Source organism: Chelon labrosus (assembly GCF_963514085.1).
Source record: "Chelon labrosus genome assembly, chromosome: 1".
In the NCBI taxonomy this organism is placed as follows: domain Eukaryota; kingdom Metazoa; phylum Chordata; class Actinopteri; order Mugiliformes; family Mugilidae; genus Chelon; species Chelon labrosus.
In genome coordinates this window covers 18,760,276-18,773,522 of record NC_140337.1, presented here as the reverse complement: position 1 = coordinate 18,773,522, position 13,247 = coordinate 18,760,276, and the positions used below count along the sequence as shown (strand labels likewise).

The 13,247-nt window shown below is 37.5% G+C and overlaps 1 protein-coding gene across 1 annotated transcript; it reads right to left on the bottom strand.

Moving 5' to 3' along the window:
• Positions 1-3,531: 3,531 nt before the first annotated feature.
• LOC311491580 (up-regulator of cell proliferation-like) lies at positions 3,532-8,194 on the bottom strand (the record flags this gene model as incomplete). Its single annotated transcript, XM_084549547.1, is given in 3 exon segments — positions 3,532-3,964; positions 3,966-4,540; positions 4,544-8,194. Coding segments are annotated over 3 exon segments (4,659 nt in total).
• Positions 8,195-13,247: the final 5,053 nt, after the last annotated feature.

The following is a 13,247-nucleotide window of genomic DNA, read 5'->3' as shown; positions in this document are numbered from 1 at the left end:
AATGTTCATCTTTATAAAATAAATGTTTTTCTTTTTCAAACTGATCTTGTATTTTTAATCATTTTTAGAACTCAACATGGGTATAAGCATGGGGTTAATGACTTACTTGTAGTAGAAGGCCCAGGGAAATCATCAATCATTAACCCATCTCAGGCCCTTAAAATAATAATCAGCAAATATTCAATGAAATGTACAGTATTTAATGGAAATTACTTATATGCCAGCACCGTTTTATTGTTGATGTGTATACGATGCATTCTGAAATGACATATGGATTCGCTTTGCTAGCATTTTTCATGATAAACTGACTGCACAGCTTTTTATCAGCTTTTCTGAGCTGGCAGTCATGCCACACACCCTACCAAATATTGAAAAAGCTTCAAAAGTGAGATTTTCATCCCCTTTTTCCCCATTTATGTCCCCTTCAAATCTGTTGAATTTGTGAGAAAAAACATTTTCATTTGAAATCTCCCAGTAACACCCACAGATATGTCTTTTATTCAAAATTTGTTCTCATTGCTTGTTTAATCAGTGAGTTTAGATTTCTAATTTCTTTACTATGGCTTGGAAAAAGTTAGATTCATATTTCTGTGAATGATGTCTGATAATTCATCTGAAAAGACTAATTGTGTCTCATTTTAAATAAATATCCATTCTGGTTGGCCCGTGATTTGGAGTCAGTTCTTAATTTTGGCCAACTCTCCCTGATTGAGTTTGACACCACTGTCTTATAGGCTACATGAATATCTATTTTTCTAAAGTTATAAAATCTGAGTAAGTAATGTAAGAAAAAGAAGATGTACTGTTTGAGCATACACTGTTGCCCATGAAGTTGGAATAAAATGTTTTTTTACCTCTTTTCATGAAATGATTGTGACAATGTGATTTATTCTTGATAGATAAAGTTTATATCTTCTGAAAACATTATTGATCAGTGTCTTCCAAACTTAAAAAACAAGGAATGTGTCTGAAAACAGATTTATCCCAACTTTATGGGCAACAGTGTCTTATTTTGAAGATAATTCTACAACAAAAAAAAACCCTGCAAATTCCACCTGGATTAATTAAACTAAATACCAGTTAGTGAACAATTGTTTTAAAATGTTTGCATGAAAATAAACTAATTTACTGAAATTCAAGTTCCTAATTCATTGACAGCGTGGTGCACAAAGTTGTCTCCCCTCCTTACATCTCAGATAATCAAGAACCAGTGTTGAAGCTGTGAGACGTGCAGAGTAGATTTCAGATTTTAACAGGTGAAGCATTAAATTAAAGCTGAAGGTCAAGTTTAATGTCAAAACTGATTAAATCTGGTAATCATTTGTTTTATAGTCTGTTAATATATAAACCTACAATAAATCTACTAAAACATCTAGTGAACAGCTGGTTTGAACTTTTCAAATAGACTGAGACAAAATAAACAAATTAATTCAAGTGCCTTTATTTTTCTTGTTCGATTAATTTTATCAGTTTGGCTCCTCTTTATTTTTCCACAGCTCAGAAATCAGTCCGGTCCAGAATCAGCTCCAAAGAGACAGTTAGTGACCCATCATGAACCATTTCAGTTAGAGTTAACACTAACAGTCACAAATGTCACAAACATTTTGATAGTAACATCTTTAGATTTGTGTAACCATGACGTTGAGACATTCTTCACATGGTCCTTCATCACAGTCTCTCCTGGCAGCATGTTTAACCTCAGTAGTTGGATATTGTGGTAAAATGATGGAGGGATAAATGAAAGATGCTGGTGGAGGAAACAATATGAGTCATGCTATGATGAGGAGGGTTACAGGATGTACATTCACACAGCCTTTGGAGAAACTGTCACCGTCACTGCTATGACCCAGACACATGTGTTTACACTCACCAAGCATGTTATTAGGAACAGTTACATAGACAGCAGATCATGTAATATACAGGGTATAAATGATTAATACTCCATAGTGTCAAACATACGCAAAAACAGTGATACATACTCACTCACTTAAACCTTCAGTTTGTTCTTCATTGAAGTTTTGCTAATGAGCCATGCTGATGTTTAATGATGGAACTGATCTGAAGGTTTTTCAGCTGGCTTTGATAAGTTATTAGACTCTGTACGCTGTGTTTCTGATCTGCAGGGATGAAAACGTGTGGTGAAAAACAAGACAATAACCTGAGGTAAGAGCTGAAGTGAAATAACACTACAGCATATTATATTTTATTCTATAAGTCCAGATATGAGCTATATGCTGAAATAAGTACATGCTCACACAAAGGTACCCACCTGTGAACTGGAGATGTGATCACACATATCTACTGGAAGCTTAGATGAGGCACTTTCCTCTTAACTGATGTTTTCAGCTGCTTTGGGATTTGTTGGGAGGAAGTTCTTGTTTCTGGACAACTGTACAACAATTTTAGTTTTTATTATTGTGGTCACTTTCTGTTTGTAGATTAGTGTGTGACAGTGTGTCATCAGGACATACACACTACCATCATTCATCTCTTTAGTGCACATATATTTTCTGTTTTAGAGACAGTCAGTCAGTGAGAATGTTTGCCTTTCTGATTTCACATCAGTTGTGGGATCTTGCCCATAAGTTACCACCTGCAACTCTTGATCCCAGAGCATGTGCACCAGATTGAATAACACATTGTATTTGGATTTGTAGCGCCTCCTTGTGGTTGATCTGGGTGTGTTTATGCTGCTGCATTGAAACTTCTCTGGTGATAATTAGCCCAGCTTGGAATTTCATTGGTCAACATAAAAGCCATCAGATGTACAGTTTAGGAGAAGACAAAAATGTGTTTTTAAAGAAATTCTGTATGTGAGGAAAAACTAATGGGAACTAAGGAGCATTAGCTGAAAATGAGTTGTTTCTGGGAAACATTGAAGACATTCAGAGCCAGACTGCAGACTGTGTGTTTTTATTCAGTCAGTTAAAAGAAGTAATATAACATGACAGTATCACATATGAAACAAATCATTCTTATTTCTCCAGTGTGAATGTTTGACATCTGACACTTCAGTGAATCTAAAATAAAGCAATTATAAATTCTGAAGTAAATCACACACTCAGGTAGCTAACAATAAAACGTTTCTGTCATGTATACAGTACATATTGACAGACTTTTTAATAGTTATCTTTTCATACTGAGAATTAATTCAACAACAGACATGTCACACAAACACACATTGATTTAAATTCTCAAACAATAGCTTCAGACATCATTCAGTTTTTTAAACCTGTAGTTAAAACATCCAGACTAAGTGATAGAAGAAAACTCGAAGCAAATATTAGATTATTCAGCTCCTATATCATATTGATTTAATGAAAAGAAGAAACAACTTTTAGCTCTGATAAGCTTGATAAATTTTTCACAATGACATGAATCATGCGTAGTAAAAAGTAAAACCTGGACAGCTCTTTCGTTGCATTTGTTACTTGCAAACTTCTTCTGCATGATAGAAAACAAAATAGAATAAAATATCCACAAGAGGAAGATGTGTTGCTCTGTAATGTGAAATATATGAGTAGTCTTGTCTCACTTGATGCTAAATGACTCTTTGAGACTTTGTACTGCCTGCTCTGATGAAATATTTTCCCATGTTTCGAGAATATCAGCAGGCTTTGCTTTATATTCTTCAGCAAACTCCTTGTTGTACTTTGTCATCACATATTTCCAGTAGTCTGATGCCTCAAGGCTCACATCTGGACGAATATCCCAGTCTGGGAAGATTTCATGGTAACGCTTGTAAGGGTGCCATTCATTGTTTGTAGCACTGCAGCGAAAACGAGTGTCACTGGTTACAGAGGACGAGCATATGTCAGTGACAAGTTTTTCTGATATGACCCACCTCCTTCTACCCAGACCCCTTGGCCGATGCAGTGAAGTAAAGTGCTTCCCATCTTTTCCTCCTGCCTTACAAGGAGCTCCACAGAATGGACACTGTTCACCACATCCAATCACTGGTGAAAAGCACTTTCTGCACATGGAGATGTTTTAGTTTCATTTTGATGTTTGATTCTTTAAACTTCTCTCTAAGAGCTTCTGCCATATCCTTCACAGACACTGTGAGCCAGTCAGCAAACTGTTCCTCGTTGGCATTGTTCAGGATCATGAAAGCACCAAGCGCATCCTGGGAAATGACCAGTTTATCTCCAAGTTCTTTGCAGATTCCTTCAACAAATGTCTTCATGTCACTCTTTCCTGTTCTGGCCTTGTTGATGGCGTCATTTATGCTGCTGATACTTGACTGAAGATGTCGCTCCTCAAACTCAAGTGTTGCAGAGCAGCTGGAAAAACACTTTTCTATTTGTTGAAGTATTATTTTCTTTACAAAACTCTCATAAGAGCTCAAATACTCTTCAAATTTGTCCTCTGGAAGCAAATCCAGTAAACCTGAATACTGGAAAGACATCCTTGTGCTGAACTGCTCTTTTCTCAGCATTTCATCAATGATGTTAGGACCCAGGGAACGATTGACAAAGACCTCAACGGCAGGCTTCAGACATTGGTTCGTGAATTCTTTTGCCTTCTTATGGCACTGGTCTCATTCATGGAAGACATCTTTGACATCTGCACAATATTTTCCCTTGTATTTCATCAAGCATTTATGGGGATTATTCACTTGTAGGAAATCTTCATGCATCTTCTGAAAGTTTCTGGCTGCAAATCCACAGATGTGCAGTTTTAGAGAGACTTCAAACTCTATGTCTATCTTAATATCTGGATTGTTTTTCAGACTTTCATCAATGATGTGTAAGATCTCCTGGATGTAAGTATCATGGTAATTGGTCTTTCTTTTCATTTTTTCTGCTACAGACAGAGTGCAAGCATCTATGATGTTGTCAGCCATTTTTTGTACAACCATTACGTGATCTTCACTCTTGAACGACTTGTTCAGTTTGTGTTTAAATCGGTTGTAGAATCCTTCAGCTGTATATTTAAAGGGCTCCAGTCCACACTCTCTCAGGCGTTTTTCACTCAACAATTCACATGCATTACTCCCCCTATGTGACAGATTTGATCTAAGGTAGTGAGCTACACTGGTGAAGACATCTGTGGCCTTTTGTTCAGTAAAAGACAGTGTCTCCAGTGTTTCCTTCCACATCTTATCAAATCTTTTGTCCAGCTCTCTGTCTGTCATCTGGACTTTTTTCTTTCGACATTCATAAATTAAAGCATGCACTGCTTCCATATAATTCTTCTTGATCCTGTCGAGTTCTGTCATTCCATTTTTAATATCAGCTGCTGCTGTGAGCTGATCAACTACAGACCTCTCCATTTCACGTCGAAGGCTCTTTATGCTGTTTGAGAATTCCTCTTTGTATCCTTCAACCAGATAGACGTGACCTTCTGTTTGCTTGAAGTACTCTGTCAGATTGTTTTGAAGCTTTCTCTCCCATGTAGACAGCTCTGCGTAGGCTTCAGTTTTCAAACTTGTGAGAAAATCTCTCATGTTGGATATTTTAGAGTTATCTGCAACTGTACCAAAATTGGAAATTCTTGTTTCTGCATTTGTCACCCACTTGTACATTTCCTTTTTGCATTCCCATTCCCATTTGTTGAATTCTGTGCAGAGCTTCATGTATGCGTCAGCGACCAGGCTGTTTCTGAAACTGAAGATGAAGTTTTCATGCGTTACTGCATTCCACAAGCTTGTCATCCACTCTTTAAACTCCATGATGTTGTTGGCAGATGACTGACAATTTCCCAGTAGCTTGATGATGTTCTTCTTGAGCTCATATACAGCCTCACTGTATCCTGCATTGACTGGTGCCATTGGTGGGTTTCCATTCCAGAGTCCAGGTATGTACCAGTTCCCCGTGTCTGGACAGTACTCCATCACATCAGTGAAGCTCTTGTTCTCCTCTTTCCGTTCCATTTTAGCTGCTGCCTGGGTCATCTCATTCAACTGTTGCAAGAGCAGTTTCCTGTCTCGTAAGTTCTTCTCATGAGCGGAAACATCGGACACGTTCTGATGAACAAACTGACATTTAGGCTTTTTGCCCACCTCCTTCATCCTGAGAAAAGCATGTACAACTATTTGTAGGATGTCCTTAATTTCTGTTAAATTCTCCATTGCAATATTGATAATGGTGATATCACTCAGCCCTACAACAAGTGTTGCAAGCTCATTGTCATGCTCATAACTGTTGTCCAGCTGTGCCAGCTCTGGGGACTTTAAGCCCTCAGTGTCAATGATCACCATGAAGTCACAGTTGAGAAGTTTTTTAGCATCTTCATTGATTCTGATGAGCAACATGAAGGCACCTCGAGTGCATCGACCACTGCTGACTGCAAACTGCACTCCAAACATGGTATTAAGGAGAGTGGACTTTCCTGTGCTCTGAACTCCAAGAACTGTGACTACTCGTATCTTGTTCTCAGGAGACACCAAGACATTGAGCTGAGAGAGAACAGCACTCACCCATCTGAGAGGTATGTTGGATGCATCTCCATCTACAAGCTCAAGGGGAAATCCATCAAGCAACAGTTCAGCACAGAGTTTGGGTAAATGCTGTAATTGTTGACGTGATGGGTGTCTCTCTGGAAGAGAAAGTGAAGCCTCGTAGATCTGACCCATTTCACGGAAGAAGTGTTCAGTCCCCAGTGAGCTGTTAGAAAGCTGTTTGTCAATTTCCTTGATCTCCTCTTTGTTGTCAGGATTCTTGTATTTTTCTTTGTACTGCTCCCTGAGTCCAGACAGTTTTTCACGAGACACGTTATCAAGGTTCATTCTCATCCATTTCAGAAAGTAACGCCTCTCTATCCCAGGGCTTGATATTGCATTGATGAAGCATGTCATAGCAGTGGACATGTCACAAGAGTTCTGTTTTTGACGCAGTTCTCTTTTCCTCCACTGAAGATCACTTTTGTACTCCTCTATGTTGTTAGACCCAACATTTCGAAGTCGGAATTCTTCCTCCTCTAAGCAAGTCAGCTCCTTCCATATTTGGCCTTGCAATGGAAGCTGTTGTTCTTTATATTTCAGGGCGTCACGGATTGCTTCAGTGATTTCATCTGCATTTTTCTTTCCAATCTTGCACTCTGGAGCATCTTCATCAACCAAAATCCCAAGTTCATGAGCAATGTCAGCCATCTGCTCTATTTGTATCTTCATCTTTGAGTTCTCAACTACATCACTGACTGCCTTCCTCAAATTTATCACAAAGTCTGCATCATTTTTTTGTTTTGTCTTAATAATGATGTTGTTGTTAGTCAAGCCCAACTTACTTGCTACCTTTCTTAGAGCATCTCGACTGAAGCTCTTGTTCTGGTGGTTACCCACCAAGAAGATCTGTGCCTTGCCAGTTTGGTTTGTCAGCAGATTACAGCCAGAGTCTAAATTGTCAAAAAACACAAAAACTGCTGCAGATGTTTGACACAGAAATGAATATTGGGTTTCAAATGAGGCAATGTCCCCACGAAGGTTAGCAACAGCCACCGGTTCACTGAAAATGTCCATGTTCTTGTTTCCACCAGGAAGGTACCAAGTAATTTCAGTCAGTCCATTGGATATTTTTCTTGGACTGTCTCCACCCTCCATGTTGTGTTGAACAAAGGTGTCATGGTATTGCTGAGGATTGCTCAGAAGCTTGTTGAGGATCTCAGACTTAGACAAGGTGCACTCACCCAGTCTCACAAAAGAAACCATGGGAAGTTCAGAAAGAACAATTCTGTCTTCAATGAAGCCCTTGGAGTCTGAGAGAGACTGAGGTCTATACTTCTTAACAATGTCTCTCATGGCCCACAGCATAAGTGTACACTGCCATGTGTCACAATTGGGAAGCAGCAGAGGCACAGAGAACTGACACATAGACATCTTGAGTGACATTTCTTGCTGTACAAAACCATCAGAACATAGAAAGAGAGCAGTGACCAAGTCAAGGGGGTTTAGCATGTTTGAACTTTGCCCATCAAGAATATCATCAAAATCGAACTCTGCATTCTCTGATGCTGCATCACAGTTTGAGTCACATGCAGATGTACAGTTCACATTCCTTGCTGACACATTAACCATCACCAATTTCTTTAGAAAATACCATGCATGGTCTGATTTGCATGTGGCAGGTTGTTCATCAGTGATGGTCTTCTCATCAATCTGAAGTATTTTGTTCAGTGATAGCTTCTCTCTGTAGTAATGCTCCAACCCCAGATCTTCCAGTAGGCTCTGCAGTTGTGTCTCTGTGGATATAAACATTTGTGTTATTTCTTAGCAAAAACAGGATTATAAAGTTAGTTATTCATTAGTTATCCTAAATTTGCAATTCCAAAAACATTGCATTCCAGCATCAGAACCTCATCCCGTGTTTGAAACATGGGGGTGGGTGATCATGTCCTTGTTTTAGCCAAAAAGAATGGTTGATGAAGCACAAAATTAATGTTTTGGAATGGCCAAGTCAAAGTCCTGGCCTGTATTCCTAAAGATTCTGAGAATCCTCTCAGAGAGCTCCTAACTTAGCCTAAAAATTCCTAGCTAGGAGTCTTAGCTTAGGAGTGATTCCAGAAAATTCTCAGAGAACTCTTAGCAAGGAATGGACAGAAACTCTTATCTTAGTGAGGAGGTGTGGTTGACCCCGTTGCTAGGTATGAGTCATCATTTCAAGAGGTGTGATTGGTTGATCCTAAAAGCTAGATAAAAATACACTTTTGATGAAGATTGGCCTAGAATGGACCGTCAAATTAGTAGACGTAATAATAGAATCTCATCTCTATGAAGACTGTGGAATATTTTACATACAAATAAATAAATAGTAAACTATACTTTAAAAATGATCCTACCAAATGTGTGAAAACTCACTTGCACAGTATTCACACGCTGATAGTTCTATTTATTTGCTTCCATTCATGTGGGGGTACACCATTAATTTCTTAATAATGCTTTTATTGTGAAATATTTACAGGAAGCTGATGTGGTAAAACTCATTAGCTGCAAGGTTCAGGTTAGATTGAAATTATGCTTATGTTACAAACAAACGAAGAAGATGATAAGCACAAAGAGAAGAAGACGACGTTTCAACATGACAACATAGAGAAATGGCTCAAATGAGAATAATACCGCTTGTTTCGGACGAAGCAGACTCTGGGGCACCGAAAAAGAAAACAGACGTGCGGTCAGGGGAGTCAGTGCCTCACCTAGCATCACGAAAGGACGATAAAATATACTATTGATAAAATAAATCATACTATTTGTCCATTGGTCTGATATAAGTTGGATATAAGTGCAATTTCTGTATGATTCCCGTCATTTCGATCATTTTTTTAGTCAAAATCGCTGAATTTACGTATTTCTTGTGTGAATATAGAGCGGCCAAAGAGAGCGACTCGAGTTGAGGCAGCAAGCCGAGCCTCGGGTTGCGCAATCTCTCACAAACTGCGTTAGGCTCGTGCCTGTGGCTAACTCTCTGTATGCCATCAATATATTGGTTGTACATTTGCATCAGGTGTCATAATCTCCCATGTCCTGTATTTCATGTATGAGTGTAACATATTTAGTCTTGTTTGTCTGACATTAAATCGCACTGAAAAACAACGAGATGAGGCAGCCAGTACTTCTGCCTCATGGAAGAGGGCGCTAGTGAGCCACGGGTTCATTCTGTTGCTCTTCTTCTACGCTGAGTCAACTGTACCGTCGATCCATTAATTGGGATCTTTTCTCTGTGTGAAAGATAAAAATTGATTTTAAATCTAAACCTTCAGTCAAAACACGAACTGGTAAATAATGGAATATATTTTTTTTAAACAGTCTGAATTAAAAATTAATCAGATCACCAAAAGATTTAACAACGCAATATTAATATATATAATATATATTTGATTAAGGTGACGATTTGGTTTTAAATTCTCAGCGTCGATCAAAAATATGCAAGGGGTCCAGGACCCCAAAAAGGTTGAGAACCACTGCTATGAGGAATCAGCTGAAGTTCACAAGCATACACTAAAACTGTATAAACACTGAACATTTAGCTACATTACCATATTCCACCTCATACAGTATAAACTAAATACTCAAATGCAACTTTAAACCAACAGAAGCATTTTATTAATCATTAATTACTACACTAAATTGACTTCAATTTTTTCTATTCTACTAAGCTCATTACAAGGCTAACCAAAACTAATTTTATATACTGCTCTATCTACTTTTTATATTAGATGTAATTCGACAGGCGAGAGATATTGTTATCGCGCATATTGTTAACACACAGTGTGGATATACAAAGAATGCACCAGAAAACTGAATCAGTATCAGCTGATTCCTACTTTGGGATTTTTAAATGGTATATGCTGTTCACATGACTCTTACCCAATTCACAATATTTTTGTTTTCTGAGAATATTAGTTAAGTGATAGAGCATATGTTTGGTTTGTACCATGCTTAAGTGTTAGAGTGAATCACAACATTGCTTGTCAGGCAGCCTTTGGAAAGATTTAATGTAGCACCTTGTAGATTTCATCATCATTCATATTAAGCACTTCAACTGTGATTAGTTTTTGCAGCAGTGTTACATATAAGTTATGCCACTGCAAACCCCAGGGATATTAAATCATTAATTGTATAAAAAGATTTTAACATGGAGATTTGAATTGGGCAACAGGGGCCAGTGCCCCCGTAACACTGAGTCTGGACCCCCCCCCCCCCCCATGTTCATGTTCTGTTATTATTATTATTATTTTTTTTTACCTCACATAATGTTATGGCACAGTCAGAATGATTTAGAACATGACATGTAAGGCTGGAAGTGAATAAAGTCAAACAAAATCATCTAATAAATAAAATCTGATTTCCTCACCAACTGAATTTCCTTTGAACTTTGGCCCTTCATCGTGATTTCAGTAAATCTTTGTCAATGTAAGTCTACTATGTTTTGTAGAAGAGCTCAGTAATGATAAACACAGACAGAGCCACTCATAGTTATGACTAACATGCTTACGAGTAACACTACATTAGGCTTCTGTTTTGGATTCCCAGATATAAAGTGATAATTACTTATGTGGGTGGATCATTTATGTATTTCTTTCACTTACTTATATCTTCAGGTTTCTGGTTTGCGTCCATTGTCCCGTGTATAATGTCCCCGTCCCTGCATGTGGTCACGATGTATCTCTCCACCTCACCAGCAGGACTTTACAAGAGCAGAGACACTAACTGCTGATATTATACACTGTCCTCTTCACACGAGGGCAATGATCTGTAGGAAGAAGAATGATAATAATAATCATGATTTTACTTGAAGCTACACTACACATCATGTTGACCTTTCTGCTGAAACAATGCATTTCCTAAAGCTGACCTTTACCTCCTGTATCAGTCTGTTGACAATCATCCTCACAGACAGAACATGTTGCTGGAAGATCTTTTACTTCACTGACCCCCTTTTCATCAATGAGAGTAATATAAACATAAAATGATCCCATACACACTATGTCAAGAAGGCTGTATTTGTATTTCATTTCAACATATCTGTTTACCTCCATAGTGAGTGTAGACTCGGCCAGTTTGCTCCAGATTATTCAGGCACTTTCTCTCTGAAAGAAATGAAAGACAAGTCTTTAAGTTTTTATCCCAAACTGACTCTAAATATCTCATGTTCTCAAGTTCAAACTTTCAAAAAAGACAGCTAACCTCCTCCTATAGCTAAATGGTTCAATGGTTTCAGACAGTCACACTGCACCCAAAGTTTATAGCTGAATATGTTATTGGCTCATTATCAAGCCATAAAATATCTGACATGAGAAGTAGAAACTGATTATTTCAGCTAAGCCACACCGGAAATTGTGAGTTCTGAACATTTGAAAAGTTTCTGTTATGTGAGCAACGCCTGTCGTTGACTAGAAGCTCCATTAATGGACATGAAACATTTTCCTATAAATCAGGGTGGGGGGTTGTGATATCTGGAGGCATATATGATGTTTGCAAATCAAAGCAGGACGAGTCCAAACTGGATAATTCGGTTTAAAATGTCAATGTAAACATTGAAAACACGGAGGGTGAGTGCTTCAAGTTTACAGGAAGCCTTAAAAGCACTGCATGAATAATCACTTGTCTAAATAGCAGCTCTGTTTTTCTCTTATTTACAGTAATTTCTCATTTATCTCACCATGCACATACCCTAATGAAAAAGTGTAAACAATGAATTGAAGCAACTCACCTTTGTAGAAGAGTTCTGGCCATTGCCAAACACCTAAATCATGTTGATATATTCTACTGTTACTGTAGATAAAGCTCCTCTCTTCACCTTCTATGACAATGAAGTGCTGCTGTAAATAGCTCTGCTTTTATCTGATAGCTGAACTCTGTTTCACTTTTGTTTAATGATGACGTGCTTTCCAGTAAATCCCACTGAAGAAATGTAATAAAATCTTTCAGATAACGTTGGGTCCAAAGTTGTATTTCCTGCTGTGATAACAATTTAAACACACAGTGTTGGAGCAATGAGACCTGTAGAGTTGAAGTGAGATTATTAGCATAAAATAAAGCATTAAAACAAAAACAAGAACAGATCAAATTCAAGATTAAAACTGAAAGATGAATCAAATATTTTAACAATTTGTCTTATAGCCTTGTGACAATATGATTTATTCCTAAAAGATAAAGTTTATATCCTCTCAAAACTTTATTGATCAATGTCTTCCAAACATGTAACTGATGTGTATACATAGGAATAAAAAAGGAATGTGTCTGAAAACAAAATTATTACAACTTTATGGGCAACAGTGTCTTATTTTGAAGATAAGTCTAATACATAAGACTAATTAAACTAAATACCAGTGAACAACTGTTTTAAAATGTTTACATGAAAATAAACTAATTCACTGCGCCAAATTCAAGTTCCTAATTCATTGACAGACAAAGTTGTTTCCCCTCCTTACATCTCAGATAATCAAGGACCAGTGTTGAAGCTGTGAGACCTGCAGAGTAGATTTCAGATTTTATCAGGTGAAGCATTAAATTAAAGCTGAAGGTCAAGTATAAGGTCAATATTGACAATATTTCATTAAATCTGGTAATCATTTGTTTCATACTCAAAATATTAAAATATTAAAGGAATGCGATTTAAATAGTTTAGTTTAGTTTATTGGTTTTGTTTGACAGGGACCATGCATAGAATAGCTTCTATACCAGGGTTAGCTAAATAGCTAATTTACACCTGTAGTCCCTGGGCAGGATGTTCAAGCGCAGTAAAAACACAGACACAGACAAGATGAAAAGACAACAGGATTAACATTACAAGTATAAGAAAAAAAAAAAA